General features: G+C 36.8%; 2 protein-coding genes across 2 annotated transcripts in view; one reads left to right on the top strand and one right to left on the bottom strand.

The window, feature by feature from the left end:
• Positions 1 to 2,090: 2,090 nt before the first annotated feature.
• tfb2m (transcription factor B2, mitochondrial) lies at positions 2,091 to 8,536 on the bottom strand. The gene is made up of 9 exons (XM_084393099.1): positions 8,392 to 8,536; positions 7,484 to 7,949; positions 7,314 to 7,405; positions 5,619 to 5,772; positions 5,330 to 5,478; positions 4,447 to 4,536; positions 4,276 to 4,338; positions 2,785 to 2,936; positions 2,091 to 2,680 (listed from the first exon to the last, which is right to left on the bottom strand). Exons 2-9 carry the CDS (start codon positions 7,926 to 7,928, stop codon positions 2,494 to 2,496), a joined length of 1,332 nt encoding a protein of 443 aa, XP_084249225.1. The 5' UTR covers positions 7,929 to 7,949; positions 8,392 to 8,536; the 3' UTR covers positions 2,091 to 2,493.
• A 46-nt stretch (positions 8,537 to 8,582) lies between these two features.
• The window catches only part of smyd3 (SET and MYND domain containing 3), a 205,383-nt gene continuing 193,629 nt past the window's right edge, over positions 8,583 to 20,336 (top strand). Inside the window, exon 1 of the mRNA XM_084393098.1 lies at positions 8,583 to 9,005. Within this exon, the coding sequence (XP_084249224.1) occupies positions 8,842 to 9,005 (164 nt within the window). The 5' untranslated portion in view covers positions 8,583 to 8,841. The remainder of the gene's footprint in view (positions 9,006 to 20,336) is intronic.

The following is a 20,336-nucleotide window of genomic DNA, read 5'->3' as shown; positions in this document are numbered from 1 at the left end:
GGGAATGGTGTTCAAGGATACCTAGACCATATTTCTTATCAGTGCAGTTACCTTTCTCTGTATGAGCAATCACACCTGTGTGTATGTAATCATTAAACAAACAATGCTACACTAACTCCAGAGGTTTTTTAGATTCTGTCTTTAACACAAGTCAAAACAGCAGTTGCTCAACATGCTATGTTGAAGGAATCAATAAGACGTGTATAAATTCTATAGTTAACACCAGTACTGAAACATTATGCACTATAATAGTACATAATGCAAGACTGAGTCCTAAAATGCGAACTAAAGCCAATCTGAGAAGAGATTAAGAGATAATCCTTTGTGGATTGGTCACCTGAACTGTCTGTATAAGTTTTGTCAGAGGGGAGGCCCACTGTGTGATTCTTTGAAAATCCCTGAAATCGACTGCCATGGTGTCATAAAGCAAGTGATGGTGACCTCTGGTGTTGATCAGATGGAACTGATGCTATGGTATCGCTGTGTCATATCCATGTTCACACCAGGCCTTCTATAAAGAATGACTCTGGTAGTTGATCTTCTTCATCTTGCCCACTCTTACCCTGAGTCTGAGAACAGCAAGCATCTCCCCATTTGAATGCAGAGGGTAACGGGAGGCGTTTCCAAAGCTTCTAGTGACCCAACATGCCATCAGAGAGAAGCCCTTGCTCATGATCCTCATCACATTCAACATTGTAGTGCCATGACACATTATGTAGGATTGTTTGCCTCTATGCCAATTTGGTTGAATGTCAACGAAGAAACACACACCATATACAACAAGAACAACAAGAGCTCACAAACACAGATGTCCGAAACATCTTGCTGCTGTATTCCCATGACAGTACAGTCATCTGGTAAACAAACCTTCAGATAAATGTTGCAATGCATTAGTTATTTTTGTGGTTTGCTTAAAACAGGGGTGTCTAAACTCAGTCCTGGAGGTCCAGTGTCCCACAGAGTTTAGTTCCAACTTTCCTCAAAACACCTGCCTGGAACCTGGAAGTTTCTAGAATGCTAGTAAGACCTTGGCTGCGTCCGAAATCACATACTATCTTGAGAAGGTACTTATTTTGAACAAGTAATTACTTTGCGACCATGAGCAGAATTTTATTTAAAAAATAAAAATTATGTTTTCAATCAGGTACATCTATGTCATTTCAAACCTGTATTTTGTTTTTGTTCACTTTCATCTTTTAAAGGTTTTTTACTGTAGAACACAAGTGAACTTATTTTGAAGAATGTAAACAGTTTTTTTGTTCATGCAATGGAAGTCACTGGGATCTAAAACATGCCACTGAATGGACAAAAAATGTGAGACATTTTTGCAAATAAATTGCCACAGAATTGTTCCACTGAAGACAGGAAGTAATTTTTTAAATGACACGAGGAAAAGTAAACGATGACAGAATTTTCATCAACTATTCCTTTAAAGTTTAAACACTGCACAGTCCATGCTTTTAACACATTGATCGGTTTATTTATTTTCCCCATAATTAGCTATTTGCATACAGTAAATTTTAAAGAACCCTTTTACAGCGAAGTATAAATTCAGAGGTTGTAAAGGTAGCTTTAAGTGAAACTAAAAGAAAACTACTTTTGATATTTGGAGTATTACAGTATATGCTCTTATAATATTATATATATATATGTATCAATTATTCTGTTTGTACATATAAAAAGAAGTTTATATCAGTACCCATATTCATAATTGTGACCAGTCTGTTTATAATGTCAACCAGATGTTTATCTACCAGTGTTTTTATAGATTGTGTGTGTGCATGCGTGTATATATTAGAGAGAGATAGAGAGGGAGATGCCCCATAGTGATAGATGCCCTTTTAATTCATTTGAGCCCCTGTCCCTGAGAAACTCTTTGCACATCTCTGTTGATCATGATCATTGAGGATCCAAAACCAAGCAATTCTCACATTTGTTTGTCGTTTATTCAAAATTCATATAAGTACAGCAAACATTCAAACATGAAAAAAAACCCAAAAAACATTAGAGTACTTTTGAAAATTTACATCAAAACAGAGTTTGGTAATGTAATCATTATGATTAATGGATTTTTATTCCTGTTTGTTTAAGTTTAATATTTTTATATAATTTAATTATCAAAGAGATCAAGCAGGCATTTGGTGTACTTTTAGTACATGCACAATGTTATTGGCTTCATGGGTGCAGTATGGGAACAGTCCTCTCTGAAAATCTTTTTTTGATACCAACAAAGCCTCCAAACTTGTCCAAAGGTATCCAACCAGCAGTCACTGACAACCAAAACAGTTTCTCCAGTGCACAGTTTATTGCTAAATACAACTTTATCAAAATGTAAAGTCTTTCATAGACAAGTCTGTCTAAATATTAGCCCTCATTAAGGTTTGGGGGGTCTTTAAGCAATAGAGCGTTTTCTCTTTTAGCCGTCTCTTCAATATAAAAGTCTTTTATATTTCATCCATGATTAGCTCTGCAGGTAATGCGTCCCAGGTGGTGTTAGGCGTGACCAGTGTGTGTGGTTTCCAGCATCTCCTCATAAAGCCAGCTCTCAGTGAAGTTTCCTGACTGCTCCATTAGCTCAAACAGACGCTTGTACTCATCAGGGTAGACGTCGCCTGTCATTGTGTCGTCAAGGAAGCAGAGCTTTGAATTGAGCTCTGATCCACTGCCAGGACTCCATGAGCTTTGGAAGACAGCAGACCAAAGGTGTGAATGCATACAACCAATCATACATGTTTGTTCACTCAGAAATTCTAGTTTGTATACAAATACAGGTAATAAACTCACTTGATTTGTTCAATCAATCTGCGCTTCCTTTTAGCAAGGCATTGTTTCACCATCAAAACCAGAGTGCTGCCATTCAAGGGAGTTAGGTGAGAGTTAAACAAGTCCTCACGTGGGGTTATCCGTACCAAACACAGGTTATCACTCTGGGAAGTCTGTGGGGGTGAAAATAAGGGCAAATAAATATATATTTTTTAAAGCATGGAAAACTGGCTTAACTTTTTGTAGAGGACATCAAGAAATTGGACTTAACATGCTAAACCACAGCCAATACTATTTTTCTAATACATAGGTTTTTATTTTATTTTAGAAATTGATGCATTAAATTGATTAAAATTGACAGTAAAAACATGTTACAAAAAATTATTCGTTTCAAATAAATGCTTTTGAACTATTCATCAAAGAATCCTGAAATAAATGTTTAAGTTTCCACAAAAAATATTAAGCAGCACACCTGTATTCAACATTGATAATAATAAGAAATGTTTCATGAGCAGCAATAAAACATTTCTGAAGGATCATGTGACACTGAAGACTGGAGTAATGATGCTGAAAATTCAGTTTTGCCATTACAGGAACAAATGACATTTAAAAATACATATGATAGAAAAAAGTTGTTTTAAATTGTAATATTTCACAATATTACTGTATTTTCGATCAAATAAATGCAGTCTTGGTGAGCATAAGTGACTTCTTACAATATACATGGTTTGAAATTAACACCAACCGACTTGCCAAATGCGGGTGAAAATCCACTGTGGTGGGTAACCTATATCAACACTGGCCAATTTGTCGGGTTATGATTCATAAATGATGTTCTATCACTTTGCATGGCATCGCTATAAGAGCCCTTCCCCTAAAAGGAGCCTCAAACATTAGCAAAACAATGTGCAAAGAGAGTCGCACACTGAGAGACACCGCAACATCTTTCAAATTCAAACACATTGTTTTCTATGACAGTACAAAGATTACGACTCTGTTCAAAATCATGCCACACCACAGCGTCACTCAAATAGTTTTCCAACGATTTATAATGAATATATGTACCTACTGACTTTACCCTACAGGATTGTGCATTTTTCAGTAATAAGTTTGTTTTTGTGGCTTGAATAAATATGCTTCATACAGACAAATAAATAATATAGAAAACATAGTACTAACATTAGAGACTAAAAGTACACATAACAGACTAATGTTTCTCAACTCATTTTAAGATAGAAGACATTACCTGCAATTCATTGAGTGAGTTATAAATCTGAGCTTATTCAGTGAGAAAATGAGTTGTCGGACTCAGCCAGCATATGATTCAGACCAATGACTTGTATGATCGATTCAGACTGATTCACTAATTATTTCAAATGATTCATTAAGAAGAACCACAAATAAAATCCTAAACAAATTGGACAGAGGGATGTGATGACGACACAGTGCCTCTCCTGATTCACTAACAGATGAAGAATCCTATAGTGATATTACTTGTATGAAAATACTTACAGTGCTCTTTGATGTGGACTTTTTATTACTCCTGCTTATACTCAGAAAGGACGACAATGGCTCCTGGAAATGAGGATAAAGCAGAAATATAGTACAAACCCATTAATCATTTATTGAGAAATTATTCCCGGAAAAAGGTAACAACGCATAAATAATAATAAAATGTCTCACCTCATGTAGTAACTCAATATCACAGGCAATCTGCCAGAGAACACTGAAAGCTAGGTAGTTCTTATAATCTCTTGGACGGGTCACTAGTTTCTGTCAGAGAAAAGAAGCATAATTCACACTTGAATCCAACTGGAAAGCTCCAACTCACCCAAAAATAAATTTGATCAGTCACATGTCAAATGACTGAATGCTTGTTTAAAAAACTGGAATAGCCCTCTCTTCAGAAACATTCAGAAGTGCAGCCTACTTTGTTTACAGGGTAACAGCTGCATTTCTGCTGTTCCTTAAGCGCCATCTACTGTCAGAGGGCAAATTAGCATTTTCAATCAGCACATCCGTTTTGGGGCCGTTTACGTGCGGATGCCTCTTTGACAATTTTTTTGGTAAATTTTAACCAGCTGATAGAAAATTATTCTAAAAATGCATTTGCCTTCATTCCCATAGTTCCTAATTTAAACATCTGGAGGATACATTGCTTGGCTTCATTGCTATCATTAGTTGTTGCCAAACATCTCCAAAACCGGTCATCTTCGAGCTATTGAGAGTTAAATTTGCACACTCTCATTTTGCTGGAATTTGGCCTTGCACTGTGACGTACTAAGTAAAAAAAAAAGACGATGAATGAAAGACTTACGTGTTTGGAACGACATCAGGGTGAGAAGACAAAATTCTCATTTTTGGGTGAACTATCCCTTTAAGACTTTTTAATGGCCTTAAAATCAGGAGATTCTAATTTCAGACTTTTTAATGCCCCGCAAGAAGCCTGAGCATATTTGAGCATCCGCAAGAAGCAATGAGGTTTGGAACGTCCCAAGGGTGAGTAAATGATGACAGGGTTTTCATTTTTGGAACTAACCCTTAATCTTTGTACATGTGAACTCACCATGTATTCACTCTTGCTGATGAACATGATCAACTCCACACGTCCGTAGCGGAAAATAGAACGGCGCTCAAACAGGTTGTAAAGCAGCTTCCACAGTATGCTCTTCTCATTCCTGTGTGAGAAGATCCCCACAACCTTCACCGGGACATCTGTTTCAGAAATGGAAAGACAGAAAAAGCATGATCCAAACCATATATTTATGCCTTGCTTAAAAGGATTGTTTACTCATCCTTGTGCTATCAGTGTCTTTCTTTACTTTCACATTAATCTGAATGTTTGGGACACTAACCTGCTGACCAAGGTACCTCGGAGATGGCTAGGTCAGAGAAGAGCTTCTCCGAGTACATGGCTGGTGGTTTCATGCTGCCGTGGCCGATGGGATCCAGCTTGAAGAAGTCACAATGAACCACATCCAGCTGCCCTTCCAGTTTGCTCTCCAGGTCCTTTAAGACCAAGGGTTATTTTAGGGGTGTGTAATATGAAGATATTAGACTGAACGATTAAAATGTCTCTTTACGGTATCGTGCTACGGCACACATTCTATCAGTTGCAGTTCTATGGCTGTTTTTTTATTTATTATCTCTCTCGCGGTTACACTAGCGTGACATTGATGTTCTTCATCATTAAGCGAAGGTAAACATTTGGGAGAAAATCGGATGCGTGTCAATATACTGGATTTGTGTAAAGGGCCGTTTACATGACAAAATTTTCAACTAAACACGTAAAACTTTACGTGTTTTGGCCTTTTATTTAAACGACAATGAAAACGCAAACTTTTGAAAACGGGTTTCAATGTGCTAGTTTAGAAAAATTATACCACCATTGTCAAACGGTAACGTCATGCGCACGCGTATTACATATTCAGTCTATAGGAGGATGTTTATTTACAAAGTGACATCGCCACCTACTGGCCTGGCAGCAAAATACAGCGTTTTTAATCGTTTTCGCAGATCTGTGTGAACGGGGATCGTTTTGACAATGTCTGTACGCAAAAAATACGAAGGAAAAAACGTTTCCATTTTTAGTACATGTAAACGTACCCTTAAAGTGACAGCAGCTTAATATACCTGCTATTGTTGTTAATATGAATCAAACCACAAAAGAAATAGAAAAAACCTCTCACTACTCTTGACAGAATAACTTTTGTAGCTTTAATAAGAATTGATGCTTATTTATTAATTCAGTGAAGAACATGCAGTTTTTTTTTGTTTTTTTTTACATTTGATTATTCAATTTCTTTCTTGAATGCTGCTGTTAAACAGACCTAATATCCCTGAAAAATGTAAATCATTTAATTCCATTTTTATCTTTCTAACATAATATTTGGCCTATGGTTTGTATATTTTAATAACTAAGTAATAAAATAAAGTGAAATAAGCTGAAAATTCAACTTTGCATCACAGGAATAATTTTCCTTTTAAATTATAATAATATTTCGTTTTAAGTTTTGTTTTTTTCTGTATTTTTGATCACATTAATGCAGCCACAGTGTGATACTTTTGAACAGTAGTGTACATTTAATATATACTTGTATTACTCCCTAACTCCCTGACTTGGAAAATACACCTTTTTAACAATGCTAAAAAAATATATAAAAAAACATAACATACTGTGATTCAGTAAGTGAGTGATAAAGATAAAATAAAACATTGAAATAACCAGATTTTGGTCATATCACTCACCACAACTTTGCCCTAAATGGTCTGTCATTCTTTTTTCTTTTCTGTTTTGTTACCTTGTAAGGTATTTTTTATTTTAAATAGGGAAATTAGTTTAGCAGTACTGCTCAGTAACTTGCAAAAAAGCCTTAAAAACCAACGTGAAAAAGACTTTGTGATACAATCGTGGATCGCCGTGATCCTGCATGAAACAATCGTGATATGATATTTCTGCCATGTAGCCCACCACATGTTATTTATTAGGAAATGGGTCCAGCAAAATCTGGCAGTGAGTAGAATGAGATAAGATCATTTCAGATGTCTACCTGCAGCTCAGGAAGGAAGTTTGCTTCACTTTCCAACGCAACCACTCTTTGAGCCCCACGGTTCAGCAAAGCACGCGTCAATACGCCAGGACCTACGGAAGGAGACAAACCCCACATGAATACATCTACAAATACTGATGCCATTCAATTAGCAGTTGACAGACACGCACCTGGGTTACACTCAAATATAACAGCTTTCCCGTCCTCAATATCTCCGGCGAGGTGGTCGGTCACGATTCTCGCGAGGGAAGGGTCTACGATGAACCGTCTCAGGTGTTTACAGGCTAGGGCTTTCTGCGTGTTCTCATCCACGTCGCCCAAATCTAACGGGTCGTACCGGCAGAGGGGGCGAAACTGCCCCTGCAGAGGCACGGCGACAGCGGAGAGGTTCCTCTGAACGCCTCCTGAGGATGGAGTAATGAGCTCTGGTTTGCCCACCTGAGCCGGGGTCTTCCTTGCGCCGGAGGAGAATGAGTCTGGAGAGCAAGTTCTCGCAGATGTGGACAAAGTACTGTGTTTAGTCAAAGGCAAAGCACAGGGAGATGCAGATCTTGATGTTCCACTGAGAGTTCTTAAAGTCAGGACAAAGAACCTACATCCTCCACACGCCGCCATGATGACCAACAAGCCTGAAGCCTGAAATCATATAATATACAGTAACATTTCAAATCCAAACCTGAACAGTTTTATGTAACTGTAACTTTTCTGTACTTACGGCATTCATGACATTTTACTGTATTGGACTAAAACACAGTACTATTACCTGTAGCAAATTCAGTGTTCAAATATGTGTGAGAGAAAAACTTGATATAAATGATAAAGATAGCCATTTAACATTGGCTTTATCTGAATAAATTAATTAGGCTTAGTTCAATAAAGATATTTAAGTAGCTTTTATAAACATCCCTTAGAAAAAAAAACATTACTGGTGTGCATCTTGAGACAAAACAATGACACTGACATGTTACATGACCATTACATTACGTTTTTGCACCAAACGTCCTCGTTCACTATATGTCTCTCTTGCACATGCAGATTGTTGGTTATAGATTTTAAGACAATTTTAACCCAAACTGACCTCAAGTGATGCGGATCTTGTCCACAGGATCTACATTAATGAATCGCATTCAAGCTGCGCAACACGCGCGTCCGTGACATTGAGCCCCGCGTGCTGTTGACCCGATGCTTTGGCAATCCTATTGGCGAGGCGCACTACGTACGTCATGTCGCCGCGACGTCCCAACATGTTATGCTGATCAGGAGTGCGTCAGATTTGCGCATTCTGAAATTTGTTAATATTGTTTTTTTTGTACGTGCAGTAAGCATTCGTCTCAATATAAACTGTTTAAAACACATATAGACATGATAATGAAAATATCTGTTTTGTAGTCATTTTTTTTGAGTTTCAGATTGTTTAATAACCTGCGCAGTGCCGTGTCAAGTTGACTGTCATGAATACAAACAGGGCTTTCATAATGTGTATGTTCTGTATGTAGACACATGGACGATCAGTGTGGGTGATATTGTTATGATGGATGTGAATATAGAGCGGTTTGTCATTGAGGGTAAAGGAAATGGTTTGCGTGCTCTGCGTGGAATCAAACCCGGTGAAGTGATCCATTCATGCGAGCCGTTTGCATTCTGCATAGCCAAGGATTTCTTGAAAACCACCTGCCAAAGTTGTCTCAAGAGGTAAGAACACAATTTTTCGAACATGTACTGTGGTACTTCTGTGTTTTTTACACATGGTACGCGATGCCATAAAATTATTTTGGAGTACCATGTATGTAAATACCACAGTGCACGCTCTTCAGTACCATAGTATGTTCCAAAGTACCATGGTATAGCATTATTTTGTAAGGGTAAAATGTTTTTAGCAACAGTCGGTCTTTATGCTCATCTTCTGCCATATGATAATGTTTTCGTGAATATGAAATAAAGAGTTTGCGAAATGCCAATACAAGTGTAATGCATGACATTGCTGAGTTTGACCTCCAGGAGGCGCTGCTGCTCTTTCTCTGATGTTACTGCACCTTGAATTAATTTACATGATGGACTGTTGTTTTTTTGTTGGTCAACTAAATGAGTGCGAAATGACGCTGTTTACATAACTAGGATAAAATAATATATAGCATAAAGACTATCTAAAGGCCCCCCTTTGGATAAGAAAAATAGCCCTAGCTAATGTGCACAAAGTTTACTTTTGGCGACGGCAATTTTAGCAAATTTCGACTCTCGATTAATTGTCAGGATCAATTGATTTTCACTGCGTATTCAATGTATAAATTAGTTTTAGCATTGATTTTTTTATTTATTTTTTTTTATTATTATTTAAATACTAGGTTGGGCAGGTTTTCAATAATGTTTTGTGCTGCTTTTGAGGATAGTTTTTTTTTTTTTTTTTTTTTTTTACAGCTGTGACAGTGTGAAGTTTACAGTTACTATGGTCAGAATGTCCTACTATTTTCTTCCAGTATATAGAATATATTGTACTATTTTCTGTATGCATCGAATATACATCTAATAATTTGCATTATTTGAACTTCCTTTTCATTTTGATGATGCAGAATTCATATCCGGAAATAATACATAAATTAATTTTAAATAACAAATATTTGAACAATTTCAAGTATTATATACGTTTGATAACACTTTAGTTTAGGCTCCAGTTCTCACCATTAACTGGTTGCTTATTAGCATGCATATTACTAGGATATTGGCTGTTTATTAGTACATATAAAGCACATATTAATGCCTTATTCTACATGACCATATTCCACATCCCTTAATTCTAACCAATACCTAAACTTAACAACTACCTAAGCAGTAATTAGGAGTTTGAGGCAAAAGTCATAATTAATAGTGAGAATTGGCCCCTAAGTTTTTATGGTTTTGACTCATTATTTTTTAGAATATCAAGAGTTTGAGTTAAGATGGTTGTACATAAGATTTGAATCAAAATTATGGATTTGGAAGTTTTGTTATTGCATAATGCAAACTGTATCACACTTTGTTGAAAACAAACTGCTTGTTTTTAGTACTATTTAGTTTATACTGCACAATATGGAGTACACACAAGTATTCTATTGTGAACATAGCTTCTTTATCTCTTTTTTAAGGTGACATAGATGAGTGCACTGCATCTGCATTGTGTAACATGGCCTAGAGAACGGATATATGATCAGTGAAGTTCACAGAAACCAATTACCACTCAGTCAGAACTAATTTACCAGTTTACTCAAGTTGCACCAACAGAACAGCTAAGCATTAATCTGCTCCAAATACACACCGAATTCAGATTATATAAGCCTCGCTTTTCTATGTTGTGCATCAGAAAAACAGAAGTTTGTTCTGGAGAGAGCAGCTGTTGAGAGTGTTTTCATCACCTTCCCAAATATCACTGTCAGAAGTCATTTTGTTGAAGGTTTCTTCTTGTGATCCAGCGGTCTAGGCTTGTTTGTTGTCATCGTTTGCAATTCATTTTAGACACGTACTGTATTTTCATTTTCAGAGGTGTAATTTCCCCCTCGCCGAGGAGAAAGAGTGTGTAGGATGTTGCTGTAATGAGATTTCTAGCAGATGTGCTGTGATTTAATTCACACCAGCTTTACATGCCTGATCATCTCTGACACTTTATTAGAATCAATCTATAAAACTCTCAATGCCGACAAATGCTCATGGATGGTGTGTGTGTGTGTCGAGAAAATCAGTAGACCTCAGCAGAGAGTGCCGAAATGTTGATATTGTTTCTGTATATGAGTGAAAATGTGGTATCATGGGAAAGTAAAGTGGCCATCATATGCACACTTCAGAGGGCCTTTCCAAATACCCACACTTGCAGTCTTTGCACTTGACCACTTGTCTACTTGCATGACGTATTTCCTGTATTCGGCCCAAGTGTTCAAGTAGACGTGAAGACTGCAAGTGTGTGTAGAACTTTTGATTACCCGTTGAGACACAAGTGTTTACAGAGTTTGATTTTGATTTTCAATACTAAAATTAACTTCTAAATGTCTGGTCAGTAGTCCTTAAGTAACACAAGACACCATTTAAAATTGTGGTGCTTCTTATTAAGTGACAAAAAGCAGTTGCAAATGTTGTACAAAATACTCATCTTTGCACCAATAAAATTACACTTTAACAATTTGTTTTACTACCAAATTACATGTAATATCTAATTAATTTAACTTACAGTGGAATGTTTTCTTCACTATCTCGTGATTTCGGGGCACGCGGTTTCCCCGAACTTTATGCAAATTATGATGGGATATGCATAGCTTTGAATACTGCTCAGATGCGGTATTCAAGATATTGTGTGTTTAGTGTGCGTTCAGGGCATTGCGTTTTGCCATTTTTTTAGACATGGGACAGTCTTGCACACTTACTTCCTGTCGCGTGCACACACTCTCAAGTGGCCAAGATCGCAAGTGTGGGTAGAAAGGCCCAGAATCTCGCCTGAAGAAGTAGGCCTAGGTCATCCGGGTACTTTTTGCCCACTCTTTTATGATTACTGTGAATTCGGACATATACTTAATTTGTTTTTCACCTACTATATAGGGTAGGGTAGTATGCAATTTCGGATGCAAATGTGAGGCCTTCTTTATCGCTATGTTTGCTAATCTAGACAATATCATTCATATATGTCACAAGCAAATGCGCACTATGGTCAGAGTGGAATAGATGCGATTATAGTGTTTATATGCCTGTTTATTGCGATTAAATCAGTATATGCCACTAAATTTCCTATGATTATGAGCTTAATCGCATCAATTTGATTTGAAGTATTGTGTTTACATGGGGTAAAGTTTAATATTGCCTAAATCTCATTATAATCGCATTATCAGGGTGCATGTAGAGTCATTAAACAATGGTTCTCTTCTCAATTTCATGTGTATCAGAAAAAATACACATATAAAATATAACCAAATTATGTTTATCTTTCTATTTTTACATTAAACAGCGCAACAGACCTGTATCATGCAGTTTAGTACTTTTAAAGGAGAACTCCGGTCAATTTTAACATTGAGCTCATTTTTTTGTACATTTGGAGTGCTGTCAGTACAGAGACCAACGACAAAAATCGGTGTTGCCTACAACGTGTTATCCTCTTTTTAAAATTTGCACCCTGTTGACTTCAATGGGGCAAGTTTTAAACCTGCTTTTAGCCTCTTAACATCCTTGATGTGTCATTACAAGTGCACAGGTCATGTGAGTGATTAATTCTGAGTGAACGCGGGTGAATCTGACTGCAGTAGATGTGAAAGAAATATATAAAAAATGATGTTTATTCAGCCAGCGCACATACCTGTATTTACATCCTGTTTTCGGTCGAAGTCCACAGTAGTCGATTGTCGAGTTCACGCGCATAGGTTTAGTACCTATGATCACGCGCGTGAACTCGACAATCGATTACTGTGGACTTCGACCAAAGTCCTTTAAAACTTGCCCCATTGAAGTCAACAGGGTGCAAATTTTAAAAAGAGGATAACACGTTGTAGGAAACACCGATTTTTGTCGTTGGTCTCTGTACTGACAGCACTCCAAATGTATAAAAAAATGAGCTCAATGTTAAAATTGACCGGAGTTCTCCTTTAATATGACAATTCACAATAATTAAATGAATAACTTTTTTTATAATTACACTTGGGTGTATTTTATACACCTATATATTGAACGAAAGATTGGATAATTTATATTGTATATGTTTACAGAAGTGTATGTCATCACCTCAGATCTGAAAGATGAAATGTCTGTTTGTGATAGAGCCGTCATTTGTTGACATTTCTGTGTCGGTTCGACTCCAAAGTGTCTGTCACAGAACATCAAATATTTCTCGCAGGTAATTTAAGTAGGCCTACTTTATTTATTAATTTATTTTTAAATGAGGTTATGATAATTCTCTCGTGGCTTGCACTTGTTTTTAGTGTCACGTTCTGGAGTAAACACACACACACACCCTAAGGTATCCATTCTCGCTCTTTTTCTGGTTCTCTCCCTCCTTCTGCTCTCGTTTATTCATCTATTCCCTGTTGAGGTATTAATTGCCATCTGTTTTTTTGCCGTTTGGCTGGTTGGGGCGGCCGTTCATCATATTTCAGGTATGTCATTTTCCTGACTCCTGCTCAATGCTTTTCTGAGCGTGACCTTGTGGAGAGGATCTTTCCACTTGAGAGGGAGGGAGAAAGGAAGACAAACAGCCTCAGAAGACAGTCATTTCTGGCCGGGGATTAGTGCTTCAGTCCTGCTGATAACCTGGCTCATCTATAGAGAGCCGTCTGCATGGACTCACCCAGGAGAACACTGTGGATGAAAAGAAACGCCATGGAAACAGAACGTTAATAATCCGCTCAGAAGAGCTCGGTATTGTAATGCTCCCTCAGCGCAGCACTGAATAAGCTGAAAGATGCTTGTGCTGTCACAGAGCTCAAAGAATTTAGTTTACAGTGTTCAGAAATGAGCGCTGTAAATCTTTATAGATGTTGGAATCAAAATACTACGATATTTCAATATATACCTTATATTTCTATTTCATTTTTACAGTCACTGGGAACTATAGGCTATATACATACTGGGAACTATATTGTCAGAAGGCGAAGCACTGCTACTTGGGCGGAGTGATTTGCTCGCAGGATCTGAGAAGCCCCGTGGTGAGGAGCAGAGAGTTCGCTCAGAGTTGGAGTAAATCACTCCGCAGAAGTTGCAGTGCTTCGCCTTCTGAGAATATAGTTCCCAGTATGTATACGGTTAGAAGATGGCTGTGCCTCATGTGACCTTGTTATTTGCACACGCTGTTACTATATAAATCACAACATGTAAATAGGAAAATGTTGGCGTTATTTTGTCACTTATTGGGAGCAGTATGCTAGCTGGAGCCATTTACCTCTTGTATTTGTGCTAAAGCTAGGCTAGCGGTAGGTGCGTCAGACAGAGTTACTGCACGCACGGAGATGAGAAGGGTATGTATGGACTTATCTAACTCTGGGGGATACGGTGAATGAGCTAAAGTCCCTAAAAGTCGGCGTGTTCCTTTAAGGTGCGCAACTATTTTCAGGGAAACAGGCAGGTCTTGACCGCATTACAATTCCATATCACTTGGCCAAATAATTTCAGTTATAAGGTCTTTACAGCCTACAACAGCAAAACCCACAACTATACGGACCAAGCAAATAGATATAGTAGACAATAAGATAAAAACAACAAATTATTTCCAAGTTTTTTGTCACAAAATTACGTTTTATGTATTAGTTATTATTATAGAAAATCACATCTCTCTTTATCGCGCTCTCTTTCTCCCACTCAAACACACACACACACACACACACACACACACACACACACACACACACACACACACACATACAGTACTGAGCGCTACTCTGACGATTTTATCAGTAAAATAGTTTGGCAACTTAAAAAGCTAAATTATGTTTTGGAATTAGCAACGGAGGATTGGGATTATATGCGTAAGAAAAAAACCTGTCAAACATCTTGAAATACATCATCTCTGAACAATATGTCGTGGGGTGTGTTAACCGTAGGATAAGCGGAATAATTGCTTGAATTATTAGAAAAATAATGCACACCCGTGGTGGTAATGCGGCCACGACTATAGTAGTTTGCTTTTCTTTAGGGAAAAAAAATCTTCTCCCAAATAATGCTGTAAACTACAGGAAACCCTATAATTTTGTACATTGCTATAATATTAGAGGTTAACATTAAAAGAGATCAACCTATTATATTCAACTGCTATTTATTTTCAGATAGGCCTACAATACACTCAAATACAAACTGAAAATGTTTGTAGGCCTATGTTTGTAGTTAATGTTGCTTGCACATAAGTAGTTTTCATAAACACTTGTCTTCATGACAAATTTATTCAAAAAGTAAATAAGCTTTGATAAATAAGGTCAGTATATAAGGTTATTACGCTTGGCTGCTTCAGTATGCTCACACAGACGAATATCTCACTCAAACAGTCTTTAATCCAAAAATCCAACACACATCCAACAAAGAACTGAATGAACACAGGACTTAAATAAACAGAGGATAGGAGCTAATGAGTTAATTATTAGAACAACTGGTGAACGGAATCATTAACCCACGGAACAAACTGGCACATTGACAAAACATAATCCTGACAAGTGTTTTATTTTTTATTAAATTTTTTTATATAGCTATAACAAACTATGAATATTGGATAACTTTCTTGATGAAATGCAAGGTTGTTCACACGCTGTTTTATTGACATCTTTTCACGGTTGAAACATTTTGAAAGTTTTACTGTATTTTTCAACATACCTTCTGATGTTAATAACTTGTATTAAAGTGGAAGAAAAGACTTGCGCTCCGTGGTGCTGCTTGAACTGAGGCGCTACAGCGATCTGTCACGTCACACTTAAGAGCATCAAAATGCCATTTATTGTTTGAATTTTGTAATGAAAGTGAAAGCTGAGACATTGTTTCTTATCAGAAGTAACAAAGCAAAAACTCTTTGCAATTATTGAATGGAAGGTGCTACAAATAATGTTTGGTGTAGGGAAAACCATTAGGCTACAGATTTACGCAAAACTTTTGCGAAATTTTTTTCTTTTTCTTTTTCTTCTTCTAAATGTCGACAAAAAACTATTGCGAAATGACGGCGTTTCCATTAACCGATGTTGCGACAAAAAAAGAATCTTTTTTTTTTTATTTTTTGTTTTTGCGTAAAAAAAAAACGACATCGAAGCGGAAAAAATAAAAGTCGTTTTTTCGCCGCAGCACATTCGCATTCGGTGTGGAAGCACTCATTACACAAACAGCTGATCAAAAAATAAAACCATTGCGCGAATTATTCGTGTGTCAAAATCGCGTCCATGAAAGGACCTTTACTTGTGAGCGGCACATATGAGGTGTTTCTGGGTGTTTCTCCCTGCTTCGAGGTCTTGATTGTGGCATTTATTTGAGGTTTAGAATCCATTATTCCTGTAATTCTATTGTCTTATATGAATTTAATAAAGAACTCGTCTCGTATTCTGTCCAAACATACCGCGTCATCTACGTCAGTTGACTGAAAATGCGCAAAAACTGTTTCCATTGCAGTTTTTCGAAATGTTTCTTTTGAGCGTAAAAACCTTTTTGCGATAAATGGGAGTTTTTGCGAAATTGACGTGTTTCCATTGGGCGTAGGCTATATTCAATTCGCAATTTCAATTTGCGCAATTTGAAGGGTAATGGAAACGCGGCTACTATTGTTTTTTAACTGCTAATGCCTTATTGTTGCGTTAACGTTGACAGAACTAAATTCAACACAAGACATTTATTTTTCACACAGTGTTAGTTGCAGTCTGACACGTTTTTCTGCCCCCTGTTGACTGACAGGATATAATCGGCACTGATCATCGGCTGTTTTTAAACAATAGATAGTGAAAATGATTACTTTTATTAATTGCTTTTTTATACTCCAGTTTTCAGTGTCACGTGATCCTTCAGAAATCATTCTAATATGCTGATTTGCTGCTCAATTATTAGCAATTATTATTGGTGCTCAATTATGAACAGTGGTTCTTATTATCAAAGTTGATAACCGTTTTTGAAAACTTAATATTTTAAACCAATATACTTTTTCTTTTTAGGATTCTTTGATGAAGTTCACTAAACAGCATTTATTTGAAACAGAAATCTTTACCATTATGAACGTACACTGCCCAGCCAGAAAAACAAAACAAAAAAAGTTGCTGTTTGGTTTTAAATAGGCAAATGCTTAAGAGTATATGATTGCATCATTGTTGCAGTGATTCTTAGGTTTCTAGCATGTTATATGTTTGGCAACAGTTCTTCTAAACCTATCTGATGGAGTGTGTAGCTTTTCATTTGATGCAAACTGATACACCTCTTGATGGAAAGAAATGTTGTGATGTTATTTCCATCAAGAAGTGCTTAATTTTTTGGTCAAGATCTTGTATTGACAATCCAAGAGTCCAGCACTCTGTAAAGTCTCCTCCAGCACATCCCAAAGACTCTCAATTTAAGATCTGCATGGACTCTTTCACTCTTTCTCACAATTCATGTGTGAAAATGATTCTTCATTCATCTTGACATTGTCATCCTGAAAATATGACCCTGATGTGTCTTCCTACATGGTTGTTTAAGAAATGAAAAGCTACACACTCCATCAATTAGGGTTAGAAGAACTGTTGCCAAACATGTAACATGCTAGAAACACAATAATCACTGCAATAATGATCCAATCATAGACTCTTAAGCAGTTGCCTATTTAAATCCAAAAAGCGACATTTGTTTTGTCCGGGCAGTGTATTTACGAATATCATATTTATGAGAATTGGAAGGTGAAATGTAATGAGCCTGATTATAACTCGTATCACCCGCATGAGCACCCGGGGCTCATTATGTACATGTGCCGCTAACTAAGCCATGGCTCTAGCAGGGTTGATGCATGTTTTAATTGTTAATGACATGAATGGGCTAAATATGAATCAATATTAGTCATACTCCTGACTCTTGTCTTGAGAATCCTTCAGATGCATGACATTGATGTTGTGTCGTAGCATTTTCTGTCCCTAACCATGATAGATGAAACTGCTGTTTTATGCTATTCTACTGATAGCAATGCAACAGATGCTGTAGACTTGCTCTCTTGGGCTTAATTTAGGAGTAATGAGGTCCGCGATACAGCATAAGCTTATGCATTAAGTCGTATATGCATTAAGATGAATATCGTACCGCAAAGGTTAATATGGTGTACCTGCTATGTAAGATGAATTAGATTTCTCAGGAATAATTCAGAGACCATAAGATGCATTGCTTTAGTAAAGACTTGTGCATGATTTGTAATGGGCTTTCAGTGCAAAATAATTAAAGCCTATTTTCCACTGTCACTCTTGCAGCATGTGTCATATCCTTCAACGGCATGTTGAGACAATTACGCCCTGGTGATGAAATGCAATATATCTTGACCTTGGTTGAAGGCAAAGTAAACAGTGTGTAATGCATGACTGCTTCCCTATTGAACCACTCATTTTCAATTACAGTAGCCAGGAGTCATGCTGAAATCACATTCATTTTAAAGCATTTTTAAGCACCAGAGGGCATAAAAATGCATTTCAGAATAAAAAATACATCTGTTTGCATGTTAACAATTTTAACAGATTTATAAAGTGTATATATATATACACACACACACACACACAATTATAAAAACAATTAAATATAAATATAATAAAATTGAGCATATACTGTATATATATATATATATATATATATATATATATATATATATATATATATATATATACAAAAGTTCAGCTCTGTTGTGAGATGTCTTACTACAATCTACAATAGCCAACACATACAGAATATGATGTCATACAGTTTAAAAAAACAACAACATTTCTTAGCTGGGAGCAAATAGGGGGAATCGCAGAGAGCCGCTTGCTTCAAAAACAAATCACTTGGGTTTATTTATTTGAGAAACCAAGAGGGGCATTTTAAAATGAATTAGGGCAACATCAAAGATGAGGGTAATTGCTATACTCGCCTCTCTTGAATGTCTGTTTATTTCTAATGAGCACAAATGACTGTGGGTGGAAACATTAAGGAGTTGGTTAATGTGTTCCTCCCCGTCCCAGCATGTGTCCAGCAAATAAACAAACCATTATAGACTCCTTTTATGATAGAGGATGACTAGAGGTGTGTCATGGGGTAATTATGAATGTTGGGTCTGTCCAGGTGTCTATGAATTTTAGGTCTTTAATGATATGGATTGTGGGTTTGCATGAAGTTGTATGCACACCTAAATCGTGAAGAAATTCGTAGCTCTGCTTTTTTCAAAGGCTTTTCATGTTTTATCAGTGAAATGGTTCTGTCTTATCGCACCTTCCTGTGCTCTTTGATGCCTTGCTAATATGTGGCTATCAAAATAGTTGGTTCCATTTCAGATGTCTTTCACATGTGACTTTACTGAAAATGTGCCTGTAAAGCAGAATGGAGCCATTTTTGCAGTGCAGGTCACTGGTCACCAGTTGCTTTGATGCTTTCCGTCTGTGCCTGTTCTTTAAATCCGCCATCTGTTCTCACGGAGCGACGCTCCTCGTTTTCAGACCTCTCTTCCTGTAAACTATCTGTGAACCAGCGGCTCCGTCGCAGCATATTAACTTCACTGGTTTGTTCTGTGCAGTTTTGTCAGGAAACATCTGTTCTTGAATCATTTTTTACGGAATTAGAAGGCAAACAATCTAAAGTTTTGTGCATGTGCAGCATTTCTGCGGTGTAGATCTTTCTATAAATTCATGAATGCATAATTTATTGATGCATTAGCCATAACAGACAGGCCTATTTGATGAAACGCCAGCCGTGAAACATGTGAGTAGCTGCTTCAATCTAAATGTAAGATTGATTAGAGTGCTGTAAACACAAAGCGTGACATGAAAGCCAAACATGAGTGTTTAAAGCCCAGCTTGCTGGTGTCAGTTTAATTCACAGAAACAAGTTGCATTTTTTTCTTATATATATACATACACTTACATACATTCATACACACACACACACACACACAATATTATATATATATATATATATATATATTATGTATATATATTATATATTATGTATATATATATTATATATTATGTATATATATATATGTATGTGTGTGTGTGTGTGTGTGTGTGTGTGTGTTTCGCCAGCATTTGATTTCTGTAAGATTTTATTATTATTTTATAGGATTGTCTTGCTTTTAATGCTACAGTTATAGTTATCGTGCCTCAGAAAGCACTTTAATTATTTTTAAATAATTAAAGGCACATTTTAGAGTGGCCTTTTATTGTGGCCAGCCTAAGGCACACCTGTGCAATAATCATGCTGTCTAATCAGCATCTTGATATGCCACACCTGTGAGGTGGATGGATTGTCTCGGCAAAGGAGAAGTGCTCACTAACACATATTTAGACAGATTTGTGAACAATATTTGAGAGAAATAGGCCTTTTGTGTACATAGAAAAAGTCTTAGATCTTTGAGTTCAGCTCATA

Source organism: Rutilus rutilus (assembly GCF_951802725.1).
Source record: "Rutilus rutilus genome assembly, chromosome: 21".
Classification (NCBI taxonomy): Eukaryota; Metazoa; Chordata; class Actinopteri; order Cypriniformes; family Leuciscidae; genus Rutilus; species Rutilus rutilus.
Note: the sequence above shows the minus strand (reverse complement) of the source record. Positions and strands in the feature narration are given on the sequence as shown.